Genomic DNA, 21,158 nt, shown 5'->3' on the forward strand with positions numbered 1-21,158 from the left:
GACTTTCATCAATTCTTTACAATATAAAAACAACCAGATGAATTCTCTGTGATGTAAACATTAGCACAGTAACATCAGCAAACTATTGTTTATTTCTGAGGAAAAAAGTAATTCTACATAGTGTCACTTTTGCTTTTTTCTAACATGCTTGGCTGTGTCCCACCTGCAGTGGCTCTAAATCCCACCACAGACTGAGAAACACTGCACTAAACATATCACTTCCTGGTTCCCAACACAAGGGAAAACTCTTCACATTTTTTTCTTATAAAGGAAGCATCTAAAGATTTAAATTCACAGCTTTCACCGTTTTCATGTATTTTACGGCAGCGTTGATCCAGATACTGGATATCAGAATCATGATAGAAGTGGATACAAATGTTTTGTGAGTTCATTTCATGTGTGGAATACGTGTGAAGTTCAAGCCTGAGCTAAGCTTTTGTGTCTTTCCTATATAGGCTATCACTTCAAAGGCCCATATACTGCTGTTAACAGCTGGATAGAGATCCTGCTAAGGATGACTGCTGTCAAGTTCACTGGAGCATTACACTGCAATAGCCTTTGTGAACCAGATAGTGGCACTACATAACTCCCACAAGTGTCTCTCTGAACTTACTGTTAGCACTCAGTGATGAGTTGAATGGTTGTCAGGCATTCCCAGAGCTAATTAGAATTAATGGAAGACAGTGATGGACACAGCTGAGCCACAGCAAATTTGAACTAAAGGTCTGAGATCACTGTAAGCAACTTAATGTAGACTTAACCACTCACATTTCACCCTTTTGAAGAGGAAGCATATAGATTATAGACTCTAAAACAACTATGGATTCTTTTTATGGCATAAAATATAACTTGTAATAGATCTCTATATATTTAATGAGAAGCCTCAAGAAAATAATATAGACACGCACAAAGCTTTGTTAAATATGATTTTACTAAAGATTAAGTCTATACTGGTTTAGCTATAATGAAGGGAGTCTAGTTGAAATGCTGTTAATTTCGAGTTTTATTGACACAGCTCCTGTAGGTAAAATGGATGAGTTCCAGTGAGTTCCAATTAAAACATCAAGTATTTAAATTCCATGATCTTCATTTTTCGGGAACAGGAAGCTTCCCCTCCGTTGTTTCCTATTTTAAAGTTACACATTTAGAAGATTACTTCATCCGAAGCAATCCCTGATCTATGCGGGTTTAGTTGATTTAGTTGAAACGCAGATACGTTTTGAAATCCCTGTCCAGCTCCCCTCACCCCAGTCTCGTGCCCGTCGCGCCCCTGTCTCCAGGGAGATGGGAATGAGAAGGGGCAGCACGCAGACTCCTCTCGCGCACTGGAATGGGAGCCCGCCACTCTCCCTCGAGGAGCCCCCCAGGCGTGACCAATGGGACATAGAGTCTCCATTGTGGCTGCGACACTTTAATAATCGTCAGCTACAATATCCAACCTGTCGGTAGCTTCAGGAGCCCGGCACAGCCCGTTAGATGGGGGGGCTCGTAGGTGGGAAGAGGGGGCAAACGCTCGGCGCCAGACCTCTAGCCCGCAAGACGTCCCCATGATGAATACATGAATAAAAAATGGAAAAGACTGATGTCGGATTATCTCTGAAATTATGGGGTTCCTTCACACAATTCCTTGCCATATATTGTGTCGTGGATATCTCGCGGATTATGAATGAAAACGCAAAAAAAAGAATTCTTTATTTTTTTTTTTATTATTTGATAAGTTTATTTCATTTGAATTTGGTTAGATTTTTTTTTAATATTACCAGGATACTTTGGCAGCTACATTCGGGTTTGCATCTCTTGATCTTTGTGTCCCATACACCGATCTTGTGCATATCCTTCTAATTGACTGCGCTGAGCCCATTTCCCATCAGCAATCACCCTCTTGCTATTTTGCCAGATGCCTAAAGTTTACATCTCGGTAAGCACGGCTCCTTTGATCATCAGACTGAACGTGGTTCAATTTGCTTCCCGTTGATTTTTTTAACTGTAGCTTTAAAAGCCGTATTTCGTTTTTCTAAAGGTCGCCTATCTTATAGAAGGCATGGTGAAGTTTGGCAATAACGTCGGTGTGTGTGTGCGCGCGAGAGAACCCTTCAACCGCGCGCCACTTGTGTCAGTATGGAAACAGTGTTGAGACCCCTACTCATGTTTCCGTTCCCTGTGAAGCCCTTTTTTACCGAAAGGGCGGTTCCGAGAGCTGGATCAAAAGGTTTTAGAGCCTCTACAAAAGAAAAATGGAAACTGGAGATGATCTGAGAATGAATGAATGAGCGCGCGAGCCCCACGAACCGCTACATTCTTTTTTTTTCTTTTTCTTTTTTTTTTTTTTTGGCTTTTGGTCACGCTTCATCTACCCACGACTTTTCTTCCTCAACTTTGTTCATTTCTGCTACTGGTGAAATCCAGCAGTTTGGTTTTGGCTGAAGCGGTTTTATAGTGGAAAGCATTAAATGAACTAACCGAGTCGCCGCTTCCACAGCCATGGGTAGCAAATTAACCACTTGAACCTTGCCATGCGCCTCTTTAACCCTCTCCCTACTCTGCGTCATTCCTGAGATGTAACACGGGCTCAGAAGCAGGTAGGTGTTCTTGTCCCGTCCACGCTCCTCACCTAAAAACCGTCATCACTTGCACGTGCGTCCTGTGGGAGGTTCCCCTTACCTCCCTTGTGTTAAACACCCCCTTAAATTGTAACGTTATCATAAACAGTCCACCGTCGGGGGGTCATAATCGCCTCTCTCGGGCTTTACCGAGACTTCTCATTGGACGTCAACACGCGACCGACGCGAGGAGGGGGGCTTCCAGGCGCGTGCCGCTTTTTAAACCGACGCCGCGCCTTGAGACACCAGAGAAGGAGTCTCGCACGCGACACTCACATTCACACGGTGAGACAACATAGCTGTGCGTGCCTCCGATAACTTTTTTTCTCCACAGTGTTTTTCTTGGGGGGAATCATGGATGTCCTAACTGTGGAGGGCTGGAGCAAATGCGCACGTGAGGCGCCGGCCACGCACTCGCGGCAGCAGAGTTGTGGGAGCCCCAGAGAGGTGGAGAGGGGAGGGAAGCAACAGTTCGAGGAGTCCCGCTACGAACCTGGGCTGACGCTCGTGGACAGCGATAGCGACCCACGCGCCTGGCTGGCTTCCGCTTCTGGCACCTGTGCGGCACACGCCACTTCACCCGACTACCTGCGGCACTCGCCATGTCCGAGTACCGGCTCCTACCACGGTGAGGAACAGCACCAGTGCGTGCAACTTTTGAGCAGCTTTTATTAACTAAAAACCGGCTCATGCAACAGGCAGCAGGGGCTATTGGTGGTAACTGATGTAATTTATCAAGCTCTGGAAGTTAAATATAAACAGAAGGAGCGCTGCCTTTATGTAAATTATAACGTTTTTTGCGCAGTTGGAAAGTTGTAACGAGTTTATTGTCTAAAATAGTACTGATACGCTTTTTTCACAACCCAGAGTGTAGCTTAATTTCTTTTCATTTTTCAGAGACTGGCTCCCCGGGTTCCTCAGGCCATCCCAGCCCACAGAGCTACAGAAAACCTGCCAAGAGCCTCACGTCTTCTTCTCTCAAAGTCAGGGAGTTGTGTCGCCTTAAAGGCACCCTCACCGGGCCCGAAGAGGAGGCCTCCGTGAGACAGAGAGCCCCCTCCCACAAGCCTGTCAATGGGATTCAAAGGCAAAGGAGAGTGGCCGCCAACGCGCGTGAGAGAAGGCGAATGCACGGGCTCAACCATGCGTTTGATGAGCTGCGCAGCGTCATCCCAGCGTTTGACAACGACAAGAAGCTCTCGAAGTATGAAACTCTGCAGATGGCGCAGATTTACATCAACGCCCTCGCCGAGCTTCTCCAAGGTCCAGTGTCCTCCTCCTCTTCCTCCAGCAGCAGCAGCAGCAGTAATAACGACATCTCCAACAACACCAGCTCGCCAAAGTGTGACATTATGCTCTCGTCCACCGCTGGTTATGACGGGATGAAGGACAGGGCCTCTCAGTCTCCCTCAACCTGCAGAGCAGCGGACCCTGCGCCCGTTTCAGGTAGCAGCTTACCTGTGCACATCAGCGGGGTGCCCTTCTGTTCCTCCTTCGACGAAAGTTCGTTTTCCACTAGAGTTGAAAAAGCGATGTGTTCCCCGTCTCCTTCGGCATCTGCTCGGGCGGGCAGTTCGCAGTTTGCAAATGGGAGGAAAGCGTCTCCCCGGAGCGACGGAGAGTTTTCCCCGCACTCCCACTTCAGTGACTCGGATGAAATAGCGATGGAGCTTCATTCGAGTGAAGAAGACGATCTTTCAGAACTGAAGCTGCCCTCACACCATCACCGCACAATTTCCTTCTAAATTCCCACATAAAGACACAGTATAGCGAAGTTTCTCTATAGCCTACAGTGAAGTAATGTCCATAAGACGTGTCAATCATAGCGATAGTCCTGCGTTGACGAAATGCGTTTGTAAGAGAAATTCTTGCTTTTTGCAAATAAAAGAAAAAGAAGTTTAATGTTTAATTTAACATGTTGCATCGTTTAAAGATCTTTTTTAAAAATGTGAGTAAGGCCTAATTCGATTCTGCCAATAAATATCTATCCTATAATTTTTCAGTCTCCATGGAGACGTGGTTGGAAGACCCCTCTGCCATGTCGCGCGCAGCACTGCCACGGGTATTTCCCACGTCCCTCCAACCAAAAAGCTGTCTTCCACAAAAAAATCACAAGTTTATGGATAATTGCTTATATTTGATAATGTAAATACGTTTTTGTAGCTATGAAATGAGTTTTGTTGTGATTTATGTTTTTTTTTTTGTAAAAATGAATTTTGTTTTGCAACTTTAAAAGTTCACGATGTGCACTTTAAACTATAAGAGCCAGAGGCTTTGTTTGTTGTTTGTTTGTTTTCACACCATAAATATAAAAATAGAGGTTTGCTATGTTTGTTAGTGTAGTGCTGCCAACTCCATACAAATAGCCTATTTAATGTAGCCATCATTGCTGCCGCCTTTTGTATTTTCTTTTTTTTTATCTTCACATCAGCTTGTGTGTCTTTTTTCTTTGGTTGGTAACTGTTTTTGTTCTTGTATGTAATGTATTTATTGCTCATAGCCCATGTTTCATGTGATTTGCTTTTTTAAGTTAAATTTGCCCCAGGAAAAAAGCAATCATTCGCCATTCTTAGTTATGTTAATTTGATTTTGGAAATAATAATAAAAAAAAAAAAAGCAAACGAAAATGTCATGTCTCTGTTTCTGTGACCCTGTTGATGATGATAATAATAATAATAATAATTTCTTTATTTCTATGGATAAGTTCCAAGTAAAATAGCACCAAAACGTTTTATTGCCTAATTCTTGCATATAATGCATAAACCTTAACGAATTTTGAATCGATAAAATAACGTTAACGTCAGTTTTGGTTCCATAGGTTTTATGAGTTAGGCAAATACAAATAGGCCAAGAAGTTTGATTTTATCCCTAAAGCTATAGGAGGAAAAAAACAAATTTAAACACGCATTTATGTTTAATTATAGACGCTTTTAATATTTGAGCTTCTCTTATGTAATGTGATGTAAACACGCGCTCGCATATGTTGCAGGTACACGCGCCCCCCCTGGCTTGTTGCACCTTGTGCTCCAAAGTTGCAGTGATCGACTTCTTCAACACAGAAAAGTTCGCTTTAATTAATTTCAGTCTGTTGCTTCCTTGAAACAAACTTTTTTTTTCTTTTTCCTGAACTCTTGCCACGCTGTCCATTTGGTGAATATCGGATTTATTAATGGGGAATGTGCATTAATTTCAGGCTATTGTTGGCAGGCTCGTGGGCCGAGGTGTTGGATGGCCTCAGTGAAGCACGCTCTGTCAGCTGGTGAGCGCTCACGGGTCCCCACCGTGTCCCCGAGGACCTGACTCGAGAGGGAACACACTTTTCTCCATTAAAGAAAGGCCTGCACACACACGGGTGCGCGCACATACACGCACACACTGACACACGTGTACACCTCTTCGCCTCCGCTTCTTTCTTTCTCTTTCTTTCTTTCCGTCAACTTAGACAAACACGCACGTGGAACGCACGCACCCCGCTCGCGCGGGCTCTGGCAACCTGGGCTGCTGCGTGACTCAGGCTCAAATTAGTCGTCCCCTCCACCCCCGCCCCTCTTTCTTCAGGCTATTTACTACAATGCTTAAAAACCCTGGCGGATAAAGGTGCCTGCTACAGAGGAGAGGAGCAAAATAGGCACCTTCGAAATTATTCATGATGGTGAGCAACCTGTTTGCTACCTGTCATTGCTATGTCTCCCACCCACTGTTATGAGCCAATCGCAGTCTGCGCCCCTGCGCTCGCCCCTCGAAGGCAGGGAATAAAGGGGAATATAATAAGGAATCCGTGTTAAATTATTAAAAGTATTTATGCAGCTAGAGCTGTATCCGAGTATGATCGGACAGCAATTTGAGCCGAGTTCGTTTTGCGGTGAAGCGAGCTCAAGTTTCGTAAACATTTTTTTTTTTCAAATGGATACAGAAGAGCCAGAACAGTAACACTGATCATCTGTGTAACCACCAACCCCCCGCAGAGATGTTTAAGACGTAACCGACTAGAATGAGGCCACAACAAGTATTCAAATTCTGGTCTAGGATCGGGTTCAAAGAATCACTGACACTTCTCGTTATTCAGCGCAATGTTAACAGCTGTCTGAATCAGATAAAAACAAATAAATAAGTAAACAAATGAAACGAGATTAGCTGTAAAACGACATCCACGCACAACAAAGAATGTGGCGCCCGACGCTTTATGTTTAAGCGAAGCAGTTTGTTTTTATTTCTAAAGCATTCATGTTTGATGGGCTATGCAAATACTCAGGCTTAACTGGGAAACCCACAACCGCTGAGCTTTCCGAGGAGTTTCTATAATATGACAGGCTATTTGGATTTAAATTGATGGTTTACCGCAGAAACCACAGGATTCGACTTCTAATAATGCAATACCTTTATTTTATCTTATTTTTTGCAGGGTAGAGTAATTTGCTGACTTCTTTCTTAATATAAAACGACACAATTTTTCGGCTACATTAGGGTTAAAATTTCTATAAACAAACATATACAAAGTTAAAAAAAAAACATTTTAAAAAAAGCATATCTGTAACAGGTGGGATGCTGGTAGGCAGGTGGAGGTCTCGCTGTTTCAGGCACATTAATTATTAATGCATGGACGTTATGAAAGAAAAAAAAACAGAGTTCGGGAGAATGGGGCCCCTGACGCGTGTGGATACTGCTGCGAGTAAAAGGAGAAGCAAAAAGTAGAAACAGAACAACAAACGCACATAGAGCTTAATTTGCTTGTGGCTAAAGCTTAAACTCAGATGTAAGTTTTGCACATTGTCTTTACTTAGAATAAGAAACTTAAATGCATCATGCACAGTGCATAACACTGAAAAAAAGGTGCAAGTTTTGTGCAAACTGGTTAAATCAGCAGGGATCAATGAAATAATTATTTTTTAATTCTATTTTTCCTGCATTAAGAAGTTTAAAAGTTCCAGTGAAGTCCTGGGATGATAAACAGTCAATGCATCTGAGGCTTGTGTACCTTCGTGCTCATTTCTATAAATATATTCAGAAAATGTGCATTCCCCAACTTTTTTTAATGAAAAGAAAGGCACTTGCATTTTGTATGAGATATGGGGAGCCGAGTTGTGTGCTGTCCAAAAAGCCACTGGTCTCTCTGGGGACCCAGAACAAAAGGCAGAACTGGGCCATAGTTTCCATCTGCTGTCTCAGAGACAGAGAGAAAGAGAGGTAGAGAGAGGGCAGTGAGTGAGGACACCATGGGCAGATATAGAGACGGAACAATGAGTGAGTGTGTGTGTGTGTGTGTGTGTGTGTGTGTGTGTGTGTGTGTGTGTGTGTGTGTGTGTGTGTGTGTGTGTGTGTGTGCGCGCGCGCGTGTGTGTGTGTGTGTGTGTGTGTGTGTGTGGTGCTGGTGGGGGGGACGAAAGAGAAGAAGAGCAGCAACAGGGAACAGGATGAGAGTAAGGGCAATCAAAAGTTGGAATAACTTAATTTCTATTCAGTTTAACCAACTGTAAAGGGCTAACACACACACGCAACAATAACTAAACACCTATTTGATCTTTATTTGATCCTCATATTAGCCTAAAGAACCCACCTTTCATTAGTTGCCTATTATAACGCGTTGCAATGTAACCTATAGTGACCAGCAAACACACAATGCAGCTGTGATGCAAGGAGCACCTGTTGCATTGCATGCTCCAACTCAGTGATGCTATTAATTGTTAATGAGTTTCATTGGAAATGTTGACACTGAATAACAAAGTTATCCTTTGTGTAATTTTACAGTGAAACTACTGGTAAAAACAGAACTTGTCACATACTGTAAATAAAGCAAAGTGTACACTGGATTCAGATGAGCACAGGTCTCAGTGTTGCTGACTGAGGAACAGCCAAAGAGTGGGAGGACAGCATTTATGTAATGCTTTGGGAAATATTACATTTTTTTTTAATGGATTTACTTTGCATTTTCAGTGAGCTTGTGATAGTCAGTCTGTGTAAAATCACCAAATTTTATATTGTAGAATAGATTTTTAAATGCAATTTAGTTAAATTAAAACTCATAGCAGGAAAGGAAAACTTGAACAATGGGCACGTAATTTAATGGCAAGTATGAATTTCCCTTTGAGATCGATAAAGTTATTTTTGAGTTATTTTTGTTCTAAGTATTGTTTGATAAGATCAGAGCTGGCACAAATGAGACATGAGTATGAACATGTGATGTGCTCACACAGGCACTGCTTCATTTTACACACATGCCTGCGCTCGTGTCTCTCTAAATTTTTGTATCCACACTCCCAGACTCGCTGACATTAAAAATGCAACAAATTTCAGAAAATTCTGCAAAATTAAAAATCTTCACAGTAGCAAAATGGCATATATGTGTAGGATATATATGGATTTCCTCCTAGAAAATAAAGCTATGAGTAAGCATAAATATATTTCTCAGTAGGGTTCAAGCAACAAAGTTGGGAGTTTGAGTTTAGTTAATGTCCTGATTCTCTAAAAAAAATTAAAAAAAAAAATTAAAAAAGAGCCACAAAACAGAAAATACAAAAAATGTGATTGTTACAGAAAAGAAAATACTATTAAGCACACTTCTGCTTTTATTTTGAAAGGGTCTAAGACCCCAGGGCTGTCCATCCTTGTAAAAAAAAAAGGTGTTAAGCTATTTTGACAAAATACATCCTGTGGTTTCAGTGATTACATGCCGCCCATGCCTCAGAGCATTTCAGCCTGCACACGAACACACCAAAGCAGTCGCACTACGACAAGGAAGAAGATCATTTATCTCTGCGGTTCGCTCCATGAAAGATGTCCATGGGTGAAGCAGGGTCTCCCAGGGCTTTGTTCTGGGCAGGGTTCACCTCTTTGTGTCCACCACCTTCAAAGCAAATGTACATGAACACGAACATGAGGCTTCTTGGGTAACCGGCCCATTGAAGAACAGCACAATGGTGCTACCAATTATCCACAGAGCTCAATGCTCCTGTGGAATCAGTTACATGGCTTTGTGTGTGTTTTTGTGTGTGTATTTATGCCTGAGAGAAGGGGTGTGTATGTTATATTTGCATGTTTGACGATGTAAAGCTTTGATCTGTAAGTATGTGTCTGGGTACATCTGTGCATGCAGCATTACTCAGTGTGTGTCTTTATATGTAAGAGAGTGTGTTTTTCCTTTATGGTCCTATGTGCTAAATCTTGTAAACTTTTATTTTTTTTCTTTGTTTTGTGTGTGTGTGTGTGTGTGTGTGGGGGGGGGGGGGGTTACTTTTTAAAATGAGATATAAATATTTCACATATTTTTTTATTTATTTATATGACTTTTTTGGAATGACTTCCCTGAATTTTATTGACATAAAACTGCTGGCTATAGACCTCAGCAGTGCCTTGATTATTTCTATTTATGGTACCCGAATTGCAGTTCTTCACCCCAATATGAAGACACCTTAACTGCAAATATTTTTACTCCTTTTCACACAGCGTGATTTTCACCAGGGTTGGATTACAAAGGGTGTTCAGCCCATCCTCTGTGGAGTCGGTCTGCATTTAGAGACCTCCACCAAGACTCTGCAAACATGAAAGGAAACCTCTGTAAGCTTCTGAAGTGATTTGGCTGCAGGTGCATTACTATCTTTTTCACACATTTAAACATGAGAGGTCCACGAGGGCGTGAATGTAGAGAGCTAGCTTCAGCTCATTGGTGTGTAAGTGTGTGTGTGTCTGCGTGTTTACAGCTTGTTACACACCTAAGCTTCTTTAGTGTGACACCAACTCTTTAACTTGACACCAGTGATTTTTACCAGCTGTAACCCTTGCTGGCTATCTGCCAGATTCACGTGTACAATACAAACATGTGTGCATGCCATAACACAAGGTCATACATCACCTAGCATCACTTCAAAAGGCTCTATTTACTTTAAAAATGTGACCTAAGCTTGTTTTAGTATAAGCTTCATCCCTGCATTAAAAGGCTTAATTAATTAAATATTAGTTAAAAAAAAAAAAAGAAGAAGAAGAAGAGGAAGAAGCAGTGACTGCATCAGTCTGACCCTGATGATCTGACAGGCTACAACCATTGACTGTAGAAAACAGTCAATGGTCTTTTCTACAGTCATTGGCTAGAACCAGCATCTGTGCAATGTCACATATTGGGTTTTGGTTTCAAGAGCTCTGAACTGCAAAGGCTTAAAGCTACAGTACGTCCTGTTTAACAAGAAGAAGAAGAAGAAGAAAGGTTTTAGCAAAAAAAGAAGAAGAAGAAGACGACGTAAATAAGAATAAAAGGAAGTAAAGAAGAGTGTGAGGGGAAGAATAAATATGGACACTTATCTAAAAACCATGTAGCCATATTTTTACATGCTGTAGTGCCATTTTAGGGAGCATTCCAAGTTGCTATACATCAATACAAGCATTATAGCCCAAATTTTAATAATATGTATGGATTAAGTCCATAGTAACAACAGAAATTGCAAAAAAAAGTGCAATAAACTACAAAAAAATTGAAGATCGTTTTTGTTTTTTTACATATATTTCTACTTGGAGAAATTTAAGAGGTTTATCCCTCAAAACTTTAAATACAAAAAAGTTGCAAAAAATAGTTTACAACAAGAGGAAATTTATTTTGAGTGTCTTCATAGTTTTATTTTTGAGATACACCAATTTTTATATACTGCAGAAAAAAAGAAAAACAATCTTATGATGCAAATTTGCAAAGAAAACAGCAGGTGCATCAAAATAAACTATTTTAAGCAGTGCAATTTGAGTTCTAAGCATCACAGAAACTATTCAGAAAAGCCTAAAGTCAAACATGACTTATAAAAACACCAGTATAGGCTTCTAAGGCCTACAAGTAAAAAACTACATTTTCCGTGAAAATGACGTCACTTCCGGTTTCGGGCAGGTAATGGCGGACATGCAATCGTTTGCGCTGACGTCTATTTCAATTTAGGAAGTGTTCTGAATAGCTGATCGGATCGGCAAAGTATGTTTCTGGAATATTATGTTTTTGTTCCTGCAAGCGCTTTTTATGCAACCTTTGCAAAGCTATGTGTGGAAGGAAACCGTGACCTAGGACAAGCTGATGACATAAGATGTAAGTACAACTCCTCCGGTTTCATATGCAAAAAAAATTATTGCGCTAGCTTACATGGTTCCGGTTCTACAGGGATTTAAAAATAGTTACGCAAAACAGAGCGTGCTGCTCTGACCGGCTTTAAAGGGTTAATTCAGGTCAAATTCAAGGGTAGAAGATTTTGATAATTGGAAAACAAAAGTTTCAGTTTTACTCCACACGTCATTTTGATATAAAAAGATCTGCTCCCTCCTCCACACGACCTATAATTAAAACTTATAAAAATATAAGGTAATCCAAGCAGAACACATTGTGAGCAGGATGGTGCAGGGTCAGCCGGGTTGCACTGTCAGTGTAGCTCAACCACATAGCAGACTGAATGTACCTGCAGCTCTAAGATTACAAACATGCACTTTGGCAATGCAAATATTGGTGATCTCTTGAAGCTTGTTGTTATTTTACTTCTCAGTTTTGCATAAAATGCACAAATACAGGTTGGGAAAGGATTCGTGTTTCACCATTAAGTTGACAGAGGTCAACTATGAGCCCTTTTCCTCTTGTACCTACTTGGGGTCAGTTCGACTCAACTCGACTTGGTTTTTAGGGTTTTCTAATAAGTGGTAGTACAGTACCTGGTACCAGGTACTCATTTAGTACCTACTCAGCCGGGTTTCCAAGGTGATCCAAAAATGTGACATCAAGAGACTGCACGCAACTGATTGCCTAGTCAGTAGCATTGCTGAATCATTTTACAGCGTCTCCTTCACAAAAATAAAAACTGCCTTTTTTGTAGCCTGGTAACGAGGGCAATGGTTGCACAAAAAACAAAACAAAACAGGGTGATGCTGCAGCAGTATATTAATGACTAACCTCATATGTCGCCGAAGTACTTGCTCATAGGGGGTCAAATGATTGTTGGGTTTTTCTCTATATGTATTACTGTAAGGTCTACCTTACAATATAAAGTGCTTTGAGGCAACTGTTGCTGTGATTTGGCGCTGTACAAATAAAACTAAATTGAACTGAATTGGTATACCATCACCTCGACGTCCTCCAGTGTTGAGATTTTTGTGTAGCATAAAAATGATGACATAGGACTTTCGGCCACGTTGCTATAAAGATCTCACACACATTAGGTGGTACTCAGTTGTAATGGAAAACATCCAAACCTGAGTCGAGTTGAGTCAAGTTGAGCTGAGCTGAGAAGGTACTAGCTATAAGGGCCCCAAAATGCATCAAGAATATATCACCCACACTATCACATACCCAACAGCAGCCTTAATCATTGATGCCATCCCAATGTTGCAGCAGGATTAGACATTCATTGACATGCACCTGGTGTAGAGTTCTGCTGCTGTAGTCCGTCTTCTTCAAGATTTGACATGTTGTGGGATCACAGAATCTTCTGCATACCTTGGTTGCAATCAGAGTTTGTTTTGCCTTCCTAGCAGATCGAAGCAGTGTGACCATTCTCCTCTGATATCTGACATCAATAACACAGAGATCCAAGGCTCACTTTTCAGCAAGTCATCTTGACAATGTCTAAATGCATAAATGCCACCATGTGATTGGTTAATTAGATATTTATGTGAACAAACAGCTGAACAGTAGTAAATAATAAAGTGAAGAGCAAGTGTGCTTGAAAGAGTACATGCTGCTAGTATTGGAGTACTGCAGTGTGAAAGCTAATTGTTTATTTTCATGTGTTGATTCACTTTTTGGCTCAATGCATTTTTTTGGTGTGGATGTGCGTGTATTTTTTCCCATCTTGTAAATAATAAAATGGCCAGTAAGTGTATTGTTTTATAATTAGTCAATCTGAGTGTGAGATTGAACAATCACTGCAACTGTCAGACCACACAAAAGATGAATGCAGCATTGATTGAGAATTTATTTCCACTGATAAAGGGAAAAGGTCTTCTGACCCGAACAACCATTTAGGATGTTTCCATATAAGTGTCAGTTTTGCATACTTTGTTTGGGTAGTTTTTGTTCTCTCTGTGTTTCCCTGTCTGTTCCTCCCATTGTCTCTTTTGCTAATGTGTCACCTCCCTGTGTCTGATCTCCTATTAAGTGTTAGTATCCATGCCAGTATTAAATATCTTGCTTGTTTCCTGTCTTACTTTGAGGGCTGGTTTTCTTTCATGCTTAGTTTTGCTTCCTGTCTCTTGATAGCCTTGACTATTTATTTCCCCCTGTGTTGATAATGTGCTGATTTCCCTGCTTTGCCTCATCCCTAATTGTTATGTCGTTGCTTCCTGTGCCTGTTTTTGTTTTGCATCATGTTTTCAAATGGACTTTTTTCCAATTTTGTGTTGGACTTGCAACCAGCCTCAATAAGACCTTGTCTTTCGCTTAATTCAGCCTGCAATGAGGACCTTACTCCACTCTGCATTGCAATATGTAAGGTGTTCAGGTGGAGGGAATGATAACGTGTTGGATTCAAATACTCTGTTGCAATATTAATGAACACAATGTAATGAAAAGTAAACTTTTTAACCAGGGAACACACAGCTGCCAGTAGTAAAAAACACAAAGGTAAGGTAATGGAGTGGTCATGGTTAACTTTTCTCTCCTCTCTGATCTCCTGTCTTGTCCTTCCTGTGCCCATTGTACAGTTGCCCTATACGAGCTCTCCTTTCAGCTAGTTGCCCTACTCAGGTGAGGGATACAGTATATTGAAGGAGATTTTTCTTGTATTTGATTCCGCTCCTTTTCAGAGCAGCTGAAAGCCTGGCCTCCATGCTGCTCCCTCCTCCCTGTCCTGTCCAGTTCCCAGGGGACCCCCACTCTACCGGGCTGGCCTGGGTGGAGCGGTCTCAGAGTGGGGCAAGTAGGGAACAGACAAGGGTATCACTTACAGCCTCCCTCCTGCACTTACACAGCGCAGAGTACACAGGCACCAACAGCGCACCCCTTCACCTTGCCTATCTCCCTCTCTCGGGTGCACACTCAGTGGTTTTGATGTGCGTTCACACGTACATGGAGACACAAGCGTCTTTTCCAAGTCTTACCAATTCGAGATACATGTCCTATCTTTTTCATCTGTCTTTTCAACCTGTCCGCTCAGTCACTGATCCCGGGTGGAGGCAATCCACAGTGGAGCTGTGAAAAGTCATTTCTTTGCACTGCAAAGCCAGGAATTGAGATTTAGTGACTAAGAGTTATGCATAAGTTTATAGTATCTGGATAATTTTAAAATGTTCAAACGCTTATGCACACAACACATAGAAAAATTAATCAATATTGGCTTTCCACTATTGTCAGTTCAGTGTGTCTTCACACACCTTTGCCCTACTTATTATACCCACCAGCTATGTCGATAGGATTCAGTGTTAGAGGCACAGATTGCTTGATTACGATCTGATTTTCTTGAATTAGCAATCTATGTGTGTATTATTGATTAAACCTGAAGCTTTCATTAAATGCTGAAAAGACTGATTATGTTGTTTGCTTCTGAGTTAAAGCTCAACTAACTTCACACATCACCCACTTAATCAGCATAGCAGTGCTGTCACGTGGTTCTTGACTGGTTCTTTTACACACAGAGCAATAGCTATAGGGCATACTCAGAAACAACAAGCCCCCCAGTAGAAAAAAAACAACAGCACGATACTTCCTACAGTGAAGGAAGAGGATTAACACAGATCTTTTCAACTACACAGGAAGGAAAGTGCCCCCCTCCCCCTCCCCCCCCCCCCCCCCCCGCCCAAAAAAAAAAAACCCTCACAAGAATGTTGTTTATAAGATTAAGTTTGTTTGTTTTTTCTTTTTCATTTTTTGAAATAATTTAATTGTGACAATTTAAAAGCATATCATAAAGCTTATGAAACCCTTAACTCTTAACATTTCTAAGTATTTGTTTTCTGTTGGTAGGATGAGCTGTGGGGCATTTAAAGGAATCTGTAGGATCCCAGCAGGATAACATAGCCAGACATTTCTGAGCACTGTAAAGGACTAATGAGCTTCTTAGCGGGGCAGCACAAACACACAAAAATGGTTGTTTAACTAACTATAAGATGTGACTCAAATTCCACCTGTTAACCTCATCATTTCTCCTGGTGAGACATAAACCACTTGCTTTCTAAAAACTGAAACTAGCTGTGTACCACATTTCCATTCAGATTTCATTCAGACTCTATTTAATGTTAAAAAAAAAAAATACCGTATTTTCCTGCTTGTGGAAAAAAAAGACTTTAGTTGATTTTTGGAACTTGGAACTCAAATGCAAGCTTAAACAATATAAGACATAAAAACCTAAATTAACTGTTGCACGGTCAAAGGAGGTTGAAAAATGTAAATCAGGTTTTTTAATGGAAATTGGAAAAAATATCTAAGCTCACTGACGGAGTTTGTGTTGGCTAATTTTACCATCCTGATCTCTCTCCTCCCAGATCTGTGCTTCATTTTCCTTGTTTTCACATCATTAAGGCCAATCCACATCCTCCTCTTTGGGGGCGGGGTCCTGTGGAGATCAGTGACGCCTCACTGACCACATCAATCAATCATTCTCCATCTGACTAGCTCTCTCCTGCTTCCTTTTGTCTCTCTCTGTATGTATCTGTCTCCATATCTCTCTGTCTCGCCTACACAACTTTAATATCGCTCGCTTCCTTCTTTCCCACACGCAACATGGGAACTATTTATCATAAGAGCACAGATAAATGTTGTCGAGCAATTCTTAGAAAAGCGGCCACTGAAGAAGGCTCTTTGGGTGGTGAACTGTAACCATCAGCAAGTAGCTGTTATTATTGAGGTATTTATTACTGTATATTTTTAATTTTCTACATACACTGTAGACCACAATTATTCAATTTCAGTTTCACTAGCCACACCCAGACCTGACTACTGCCAGATGAGCTGAGTCGAGAAATAATTTAAAAAGCAGAAAACAAAAGCAACAAATAATGCCATGATCTAAAGAAACTCAAGAACAGATGAGAAACATAACATTGAGTCTTGAAAGGATTACAAAGTCATTTCCAAGGCTTTGGCACTCTAATGAACCATGGTGAGAGCCATTATCGACAAATAGAGACACTTAATAAGGCAAACCTTCTCAGGAGTGGCCAACCTACCAAAATTACCCCAAGAACGCAGCAACTGCTCATCCAGGAAGTCCCCAAAGAACCCCAAATAACACTTTAAGAACCCCAGCCCTCACTTGCCTCAGATAAGATCAATGTCTGGGAACAAACGTCTTCCATAGGAGAGTCCAAGGAGATATCCATTGCTGACCATACAAAAACACAAAGGTTCATCTCACATTTGACCAAAAAACATCTTCATGATTCGCAAGAATTTTGGGGAAATATCCTGTGGACTGACAAGACAAAGGTTTCATTTGGATCCATCCACATAAAACTAACAAAGCACTGTATAAAAAGAACATCATATCAGCAGTAAAAACATGGTGGTGGTAGGGTGATGGTCTCGGGCTACTTTGCTGCTTGAGGACAATTTGCTGCAACTGATGGAACCATGAATTCTGCTCTGTACCAGAACATCCTAAAGGCCAATATCAGTCCATCATTTTGTTCCCTGAGTTTTAAGCATTATTGGGTAATGCAGCAAGACAATGGTTGAAAACACACCAGCAAGTCCCTCTCTGAATGGCTTAAAACAAAATGGAATTTTTCAAGTTGCCTAGTCAAAGTCTGGTTTCAAATCCAATTGAGATGTTTTTGCTTGACCTTAAACAGGCTTTTCATGCTTACAAAACTTCAATGTGCCTGAGTGAAAACAATTCTGTAAAGAAGATGGGAAAAACTCATTGCCTGTTTTTGCAAGGGCTTCATTGTAGTTTGTGCTGCCAAGGGTGGTATTGTCTTTTCTCTGTTTTTCTACTTTGAATTTGATTTTGCTGCTCTGTATTTGGTAAATCCCGTTTTTACATATTCATTCATTCACACAACTGAGTGCTTTTTGTGTAACATTCACACTCTTGGAGAGAAACTTGGGGTTCCATATCTTGACCAGAGTTCTTTGGCATGCAGACTGGAACAAAAAAAGATACTCAATGACAAGTACAGTGATAGTCTCGATGTTTCCTCTTATCAGATAATCTAATGAACATGTGAAGCAAAAGGCCAAAGCCTTCCTGATCTCATAAATCAGCGGTCCCCAACCCCCAGGCCTCGGACCGGTATCGGTCCGTGAGTCATTTGGTACCGGGCTGCGAGAGTTGAGGCTCAGGTGTGAAATGTATGGTTTTCAGGGTTTTTATCGGTTTTCAGCGTTATTTTGTTATCGTTTTTATCGTTAACTCGGTTTTCCTGGGTCTTTTCACGTGTGTTATGAATACATCTTCTTTTTTTCGGTACCGAAATTATTTTGTTGTATTTATCCGCGACACCTTAAAGGCCGGTCCGTGAAAATAATGTCGGGCATAAACCGGTCCGTGGCGCAAAAAAAGGTTGGGGACCGCTGTCATAAATGCTTGCTAGTTCAGCTCACCATCAGTCATCAACAGCTGAAAATCCATTTATTTCAATTTATTTAGTGTTTGCTAGAGTGCCCTTCTATTTTATTGTCTTAAATATGAAATGATCGATCTATATGTGAACTACTGTTAAAAAAAACGTGGCTCCTGAATCAGAAAAAAAACAATTTAGGTTTGATAGTTGCAAACAGAGCAGGAAATTAGGAGTGCAATCGCTTGATGAATTATTTGACAACATGAACAATCCAAGATGGTTATCATTATGCATAGTGGCAGATACTGATATGAAACGGATTACAGTATATGGGATAAAATGAGACAAAGATACATGCCTCAGCTATCTATCACCCGTTTGTTGTTTTGAATGCCACCCTACACACCCGATTTTATTTCTCTCCTTTTTTTGTGATTTGCACACTTTGTTGTTCTGTCGTTCTCTTATCTCACCTGTCTGTCTGCATACCAACCTGTCTGCTTCTTAGTGTTCCATTTTACCTCTCAGTCTGTATGTCTGCCAGGTAGGAAAGGTCAGGGCTAAATGGGCTGAGTGTAAACAATGCCTTTGGTACCTAGGACAGGGACAGCCAACGTCCCACAGCCGCCGTCCTGCCATCAGTGCATGTTGTGTGTGGTCACTGGTCACCTCTTTATTGTTTTCCATTTTTCTCCCCTATGCTTTCTGAAATTGTTTAATGATTTTTGCCAACCTTTTCTACTTTTTCTCCTTCTTGCCTCTTCTACTTTCTACCTCCTTTTTTCTACTCCATCTCCATATCTGCCCTTTCTTGCTTTCCTTTTCTCCCCTCCTGTCCCCATCAGTCCCCATCAGAAGGAACTTAATAGGAAATCAAAGTTTCTGGTGGAAGAATGGAGTAGGGCTTAGCATTACTGTCCCCTGGGTCCTTTCTGCTGAAAGAGGAGTGCAGAAAAGACTCTATGCTGGCACTGTGGAGGGGAAGGTTAATGCAGCAGATAGTCTTTCCCTTGCTCTCTTTCCATGTCTCTTTATTTATTCTTTTCTCTCCGAGACACATGCTCTTTCCCACCTGTCTTTTTAGGCCTTTTTCCTCTTTTGCTGCCTTACATTCACTCAAAATCCACACAGTCAAAACACATTCTTCTTTTAGCGGGTGTGTTTGGCTTTTACTGGCTGAATACCATTTGGTGAGGTTGAATTTGCAGCCCGCCACTGCACCATCCGTCCATTGGGATGCAGTTTGGAAATGGATTGTGTGTGTGCATTTGTGTGTGTGTGAGTAAGCCTCCCCCAGCTCTGCACAGAACACAACCCCTGCCCTTCAAAGCACTGCATATGTGTAGCAATTGACTCCATTGCCCCTGTGAGCTCAGGTACTATTGCCTTGTCAAGCATGTCAAGAAGCATTTACAAAGGCTGTCTGTGTGCCTTGTTAACCACAGAACTCTTTGACTCATAAGCAATAATAATCAGCAGATTATCAAATATACATAATCAGTGAGCAGGTAAACCTTTGCAGGAACTCTCTTGTCTATTGTGACTTAAGATTAAAACTAAATTGTGATAACTGATTTTTTAAAAGTATTTTTCTTAAGGTCAAAAGCAGAATTTATTAAATGAAAGTATGAACTTTTCAGTATGGCTCTTGGAAAACTGCATTTGGAAAATATCCTACCAACGAGAGAGGAAACAGAGTAACAGAATGCTTTTGTTAAAGGACGAAGATGTTAAATGGCTTGCATAAAGTAAATATTTGCAGTGCCTGTGTACCTGCTTGTTGGGCATCACATATCAATATCAACAGACTGGCAGAAAATGCCATGTAAAAGTCAGGGCTAAGCCTAGAATTAGTCTTGTATTAGCTGTTGAGCATGAGCCGACTTTAGGCTAAGTGGTCCAGATCCTGCTGTGTTAAGCTTCTTAAACACTCAAAGGTGGAAAAGCTTAAACAGTGTGAATGCCTGAAGGCACGAGGCAGCACTGAGAGCGCTGAGCAGAGGGCAGGGATGCTGGTAGTATAGAAGAGGGTGGGGCGCAGGAGTCAGAGAGCAGGAAGGGGCAGCAAAAGATAACAATTCATTTAGTGAAGACACATAAAGCACAGAAGAACGAGGAAGACTACATGTGCAAGAAAAGAGAAGATGCTGTAGCAGAATCCATATTTTCCCCTCCACCCCCAAATTTCCTCCTCTCTGCTTCCCTGCCTCCCCACTTTCTCTCTCCTCATGCCTGCACACCACCCACCTGCCCTCTGCACTCCCCCACAGAAGAGTTCGGATTCTTGGAAGGTGTTGGGTGTCTACAGTGTCACAACTAAACAAAACCATTTGAAAACAAAGTGGGCTCGTGAATGTGCCGGCGCAATCCGACCCCTGTCCCTTTGTGGCCGTAGAGAAAAACGGCCTCTCAGAGCGAAGGGGACGGGGGAGGAGGGAGGGGGCGAGCAAAGGGTGGCACACTATTTCAGTCCACGGGTTAGCCCTTATCCACCCACCCAGTCGCGCTTTTACCGCCCCCTCTCCACCCCGCATGCACCCAGACTTTTAAGTGCACCCTTCAAAGGTGAACATGCTATCTGAGACAGAGCGGTCTGTGTTACAGTACCTCCAAGAACGAGATGCTTCTATTTTTCTCCCTCTCTTTTATTTTTTTTCTCTTCTGAGGCATTTTCATTTGCTTGCTTCCCACATTGGATTTTAGCAATGCTATCTTCTCGTAAGAATTTGAAAGCAGTCAAGAAATAAAGAAGTAAATAAAAATTGAACAATATAAAAATAGAGAAGTGTTGCAAGACTTATGAAGGAAGATCACCAAAGAAAAAAACAAATAGCTCAATTATGGCATAGATGAAAATATATGTCTTCTGGGAAAGTCCCATAGCTGACCACAGGCAGGATTTAAGGATGATCTTTAGGTAGTAATTCCATTGATTTATATGAAATATGACAACTTAAGAGATACAGACAAAAGGGGAAACCATCACATGGTTTCTCAGCCATTTGCTTAAATAAGTACATTAATGTCCATCCATCCATTCATCCATCCATCCATTTTTTTACCACTTATCTGGATTCAGATAGCAGGGGCAGCAGTCTGAACAGAGAAGCC

General features: G+C 41.4%; 1 protein-coding gene across 1 annotated transcript; it reads left to right on the forward strand.

Annotated features, from left to right (window-relative positions):
* Positions 1–1,707: 1,707 nt before the first annotated feature.
* On the forward strand, positions 1,708–4,514 carry atoh1a (atonal bHLH transcription factor 1a). Its single transcript, XM_012918013.3, has 2 exons — positions 1,708–3,228; positions 3,498–4,514. The coding sequence occupies exons 1-2, from the start codon at positions 2,955–2,957 to the stop codon at positions 4,343–4,345; spliced, it is 1,122 nt and encodes a 373-aa protein (XP_012773467.2). The 5' UTR covers positions 1,708–2,954; the 3' UTR covers positions 4,346–4,514.
* Positions 4,515–21,158: the final 16,644 nt, after the last annotated feature.

The sequence above is a fragment of the Maylandia zebra genome, linkage group LG12 (genome assembly GCF_041146795.1).
Source record: "Maylandia zebra isolate NMK-2024a linkage group LG12, Mzebra_GT3a, whole genome shotgun sequence".
Lineage (NCBI taxonomy): Eukaryota > Metazoa > Chordata > Actinopteri > Cichliformes > Cichlidae > Maylandia > Maylandia zebra.

Coding starts and splice junctions, on each gene's coding strand:
- atoh1a (XM_012918013.3), top strand. CDS start 2,955: ATGGATGTCCTAACTGTGGAGGGCTGGAGCAAATGCGCACGTGAGGCG. Junction 3,229..3,497: donor GAGTACCGGCTCCTACCACG/GTGAGGAACAGC, acceptor TTCATTTTTCAG/AGACTGGCTCCCCGGGTTCC.